The following is a 4,689-nucleotide window of genomic DNA, read 5'->3' on the forward strand; positions in this document are numbered from 1 at the left end:
AGACCCCTCTCTGTTTCTCAACTCCCCCCGTGTTCCTGGACACCCCCTTTATTCCCAGATGGACCCCCCCCCCCCCCCCAATTTTGGGGCCCCTTCCCACCTCCTTGAAGCGTTTGCAGGGGAATTGTTTCAGCCCAGCCCCATCCGGGCGCTGCCTCCGCTTGTTCTGGAGCCGCTCCCGCTTCTCCTGCAGGGACGGGGAGAGGTCCCCCCTGGGAAGGCCGGGAATGAGCTGGGGACCCCTGGAAAGGGGAGAGGGACAGGGGCATCTCCCCCCAGAAAGAACCAGAGCAAGGGATTTATCCCTTCTCCTATTTTAGGGAGGTTTGGGGGGGAATTTTGGGGGTCCTGAGGGAGTTTGAGGTGGTTGTGGGGTCTTGGGGGGGTTTTTCCCCACTCCGAACACAAAAAAGGGGGGAATGTCCCCCTTGGGAAGGGTGGGGGGCACCTGAACCCCCAAAGCAGCCCCCCAGAGCTCACCCTGCCTTGGCCCTGGCCTTGGGACCCCAAAAGGCCTCGGGGTTCTCGGGGAATCGCTTCAGGCCGCGCTTGCGGGAGCCGGGGTTGGCGTCCTCGTGGAGGGCGAAGGAAGCCTGGAGCCTGGGAGGGGCAAAAGGGGCGATCAGGGGGGCCTGGGGGGTATCAGGGGGATTTGGGGGGGGGTCTGGGGTCCTACGTGGGCTCCACTGCGAGGATCCGGGCAGCCGGGCTGGAGTCCTGGAGCCGCTCGCGCTTCACTGGGTGGAGCTTCGCCTGGGAAAAGTGGGGAAAAGGGAGGAAAAGTGGGAAAAGGGGGGTGGGAAAGGGGGGTCCCCGAGCCCCCTTCTCACCCAGCAGCGCATGATGTCCCAGAGCACGGCTGGCGGCGCGTCCGTCTTGACAGCGTTGCGGCAGGCGTGGGACAGCGAGACCCGGAACCCCGCGTGCAGCAGGGCTGACCTGCGGGACAGCGGGGACCCCAAAATCGCCAGGGGGTTTGGGGGGACAGGATGGGGCTGGGGGGGGCCAGAGGGGGCTTGAGGGGGGCAGGAGGGGGTTTGGGGAGGTCTCAGCCTTGGGAGATTTGGGGTTCCCTGCAGGGGGTGGGTTCCCAGAGAGGACTTAGGGTCTCTGAAGGGATTTGGGTTTCCCTGGAGGGGTTTGGGGTCCCTACCTGAGCTGCAGCAGGGACGGGGTGTTGCTGCGGATGGTGCTGCTCAGCCCGTCCAGGGTGTAGTACAGGGGGACATCGCTCAGCTCCTGCCCCACAGGCAGCCCCACGGTCACCGCCAGCCCCGCATTGGGGATCTGGGGTGTCCCCCCACACCGTGTCCCCCCGTTGTCACCTCGGCGATGACGCTGAGCATCCCCCGCAGCCGCGGCTCCGTCGAGAAGCGCCCGGGGCTCCGCTCCAGCGCCACCAGCACCCCCTCCACAAAGGCGGGGTCGTGCAGGGGCTCGGCCCACACCGGGCCCCCCACCTCGAGAGGGGAAAAAAAGGGGGGTTCAGGCCCTGAATTTGGGGTGCCGGGCTGGGGGGGGGGTGGCACCCACACGCACCTGGTGGCGCTGGTGGCAGAACTCACAGGTGGGACCCACGGGTGGCCCCGTGGCCACGCTGTACTTGAACCTGGAGGGGGGAGACGCAGGGTCACGGCCCCACAAAGGGTCTTGCGGACCCCCAAAGGGTCTCAGGAACCCCCAAATCCCTTGGGGGGGCCGTACCCGCTGCCGTGGCTCGTGGCCCTGCCCAGACGCTGCAGGTGGTGGGAGCCGCAGCCCACGCAGTGGAACACCAGCGCCTGCTTGCTGCAGGGAAATGGGGTCAGGGCGGGTCTGGGGGGCTCAGAAACCCCCAAAACCCCTCCCCCCAACCCTCACCTGGCCGAAGCCTTGACCTTGGCCTGGCCCGTGAAGACCCTGACGAAGACGCGCACGTAGAAGTCGGCGCTGACTGACAGCAGCGGCACCACGAAGCGCTGGTAGCAGTTGGCGCGGAGGTCGAGGCTGTGCAGGATGATCCGCAGGGCCTGGCAGGGGACAGCAGGGACACGGGGGATGTGGGACACCCCCTCGTGCCCCCCCTGGACAGGGGGACCCCCCAGCACTGACCATCTCGTGGCAGAACTTGCCCTTGAGGGACACGGCGCCGTATTTGCTGTAGCAGGTCTCCGCGCTGTTGCCGGCCATCACCGCCATGTCCGTGCAGGTCACGCAGAGCAGCCCTGGGGAGTCGGGGTTCAGGAGGGTCCGGGGGGTAGTGGGGGGTCCCCAAAAGCCCCCCCAAACTCACCCCCCTCGCTCACGGCCTGCACGGCCGCATCCAGGAAGGGCGCAGGGCTCCCGTAGGGGTCCAGGTCGATGACGTCGAACGGCTCCCGCTCGGCCTTGCTCTGGTACATCAACATCCTGGGGGGGACACGGGGGGGTCACGGCGTCCCCACGGCCTCCACGGGGACCCTCAGCACCCCCTTGGGGACCCTGGCCCCCCTAGGACACCCCCAGCCCTCATGACTCCCCTCGCTGTCTCTGCCCCGCTTGGGGGACAGGATGGTCCCTGACGCCCCTCAGGGACAGCAGGACTGGTTCTGTGAGGCAAAAGGGTCACGGGGACCCCCCTAAACAACCCCAGAGGTCCCAAATCGGGGCAGGAGGTGCTCCTTAACCCCCCTCCCACAGGGACACTTCAGGGACACTCCCAGCTCAGCCCCGAACTCCCGGATGCTGCTGGGGGGGGGGGGTTCCCTCCCCGTTCCCAGCGGGATTTGGGGATTTGGGGTTACCTGGCGTCGGCCAGGCGGGGCGTGACGAGGTCCCCGACGCCGTTGCGAGCCACGTTGCGGGCCATGAGCGCGGCCGCCCGCGCGGAGCAGTCGCTGGCCACGATGGCCCTGAGCCCCGGCACCTCCCGGGCGAAGCGGACTGAGCGGAGCCCTGAGGCCGCCAGGGCCTCCAGCACCCGCAGGCCCCCCTGGGGGGCACAGGGGGGGTTTCAGGGGGGTTCGAGGGGAATTTGGAGCTCCCCACCGGGCCCCCGAACCCCCTGCACACCTCACAGGCCTCTCCTGGCCGTGCTGTCCGTGGGGTCTCAGGGGGTGTCTGGGGGTCCCCGGCCTCGGGGGGGTCCGGAGGGCTCCCCCCCAGCTCCTCCTCGCCTGGAAGGATGACTGGAAAAGAGGAGGGGGCTGAGGGAGAGCCCTGGGGACCCCAAAAATGGGGTCTGGGGGGGAAGGAGGGGGACAGAAGCCGCCGTACCCCGAATTCCTTTGGGGCGCAGCTGCAGCCGCGCGAATTCCGTCAGGACGGCACAGCTAGGGGGGGAAAGGGGGGTGTCAGGGATCCCCTGGGGGGGGGAGTGACACCCCAAAACCTCCCCCAGACCCTCCAGGGCAGCCCAGAGCCCCCAAAATCCTCCTGGGATAACATGAGGGTATTCCCAGGACACTCCAGAGCCCCTCAGGATTCTCCAAGGACCCCCAATAACCTTCTCAGGACACCTCCAAGGCCCCCCAAATTCTCCTGTGACAACTCCGAGACCTCCCCAGAGTGCCCCAAGACTCCCCGGGGCTCCCCAGGACCCTCCCGAGCCCCCCCCGGCTCACGTGAGGTCGCGGTTGAAGCCCTGCACGGGGTTATAGAACACCTCGTTGGCGCTGGGGAAGACGATGGTGGCGCGGCCCTCGGTGATCAGCGTCTCGCCGGTGCCGGGGGTGCCCCCCTCGCCTTGAGGGGGTCCCGCCGACCCCTCCGGGGACGCCTCCGAGCCCGGCGGGGTCGCGAAGCCGTTGGGGGAAGCGCTGTCCATGGTGGGGGGGAGCAGGAGGCCTCTGCGGAGGGTCCTGAGGGCGGCAGCTGCTGGGGGAGGGAGGTCACGAGAGGGGTGCGGCCGCACCGCGGCGGTTTTGGGGGGAAAACGGGGCGGTTTGGGCTCGCCCCGAGAGGGCGGGAAAAGGGGAGGAAACCCCCCCAGGAAAAGGGAAGGAAGAGGCGGGGAACGGGAGGGGACGAGCCCCCCGCGGGCAGGGGGGAAACACGGGACCCCCGTGAGGAGGGGGAGACCCCCAAAACGGGACCGGGGGGGGTGACACCGCGGGGCCCCCCCTCCCCCCCCAGCACGTGGCGTGGGGCAAGGCCGGGGGACTAAACCCCGCCCCCTCCGGGTCCCGCCCCGGTGTCGCCCCCCGAGTCCTCCGGCCCTCCCCGCGCCCCCCGCCTTGTCCCCCGTTGTCCCCGTGTCCCCCCCCCCGCTCACCCGCGCGCGCCGCCCCGCGCATCCCCCGCACCGCCCCTCACATGGGCGCCGCCATGTTGCGCCGGTCACGTGACGCCGGCGGCCGCGCCGGGCCTGAAAACCTCCGCCCGCCCCGCTAAAACGCGATCTTCCGGGGGTGCCTCCCGGCAGGGCGGGGAGGAGCCGATCCCGCCGGACCCCGCCCGCGGGGCGCGGTGGGTCAGGAATCCGCGCGTTTCCTGCGCGTTCCCCGCGAGTTTCTGCGTCCCCCCCCCCCCCCCAACTCCGTGTGGGCACCGGGGGGTGGATGATTCGGCGCTCGGCTGGTCGCGCAGGCGCGGGCGGCGCGCTCGGCACTCGGCTGGTCGCGCCTGCCGCACAATGAATGGCCGCTGAGCGCGGCGGCACCGGGAGCGGCTCCGGGAGCGGCCGCGGCCCCAGCGCAGCCCCCCCGGCCCCCGGTAAGGCGGGGACCCCCC

The 4,689-nt window shown here is 69.9% G+C and overlaps 1 protein-coding gene across 3 annotated transcripts in view; it reads right to left on the bottom strand.

The window, feature by feature from the left end:
- The window catches only part of TRMT1 (tRNA methyltransferase 1), a 4,992-nt gene extending 363 nt beyond the window's left edge, over positions 1-4,629 (bottom strand). Inside the window, exons 1-16 of one of the 3 annotated variants that reach the window (XM_042020204.1) lie at positions 4,232-4,629; positions 3,582-3,834; positions 3,235-3,290; positions 3,031-3,146; positions 2,763-2,950; positions 2,273-2,388; positions 2,092-2,204; positions 1,861-2,009; positions 1,705-1,788; positions 1,540-1,609; positions 1,326-1,460; positions 1,154-1,239; positions 831-939; positions 677-753; positions 481-600; positions 101-212 (exon numbers count right to left, since the gene is read on the bottom strand). In XM_042020204.1, coding sequence (XP_041876138.1) covers positions 101-212; positions 481-600; positions 677-753; positions 831-939; positions 1,154-1,239; positions 1,326-1,460; positions 1,540-1,609; positions 1,705-1,788; positions 1,861-2,009; positions 2,092-2,204; positions 2,273-2,388; positions 2,763-2,950; positions 3,031-3,146; positions 3,235-3,290; positions 3,582-3,834; positions 4,232-4,253 — 1,806 coding nt within the window. In that variant the 5' untranslated portion in view covers positions 4,254-4,629. The remainder of the gene's footprint in view (positions 1-100; positions 213-480; positions 601-676; positions 754-830; positions 940-1,153; positions 1,240-1,325; positions 1,461-1,539; positions 1,610-1,704; positions 1,789-1,860; positions 2,010-2,091; positions 2,205-2,272; positions 2,389-2,762; positions 2,951-3,030; positions 3,147-3,234; positions 3,291-3,581; positions 3,835-4,231) is intronic. The other 2 variants (XM_042020205.1, XM_042020206.1) reach the window with 2 other exon arrangements.
- Positions 4,630-4,689: the final 60 nt, after the last annotated feature.

Source organism: Corvus kubaryi, unplaced genomic scaffold, assembly GCF_017639235.1.
Source record: "Corvus kubaryi isolate FWS band 111438036 unplaced genomic scaffold, C.kubaryi_AGA036_p1.0 36896, whole genome shotgun sequence".
NCBI lineage: Eukaryota > Metazoa > Chordata > Aves > Passeriformes > Corvidae > Corvus > Corvus kubaryi.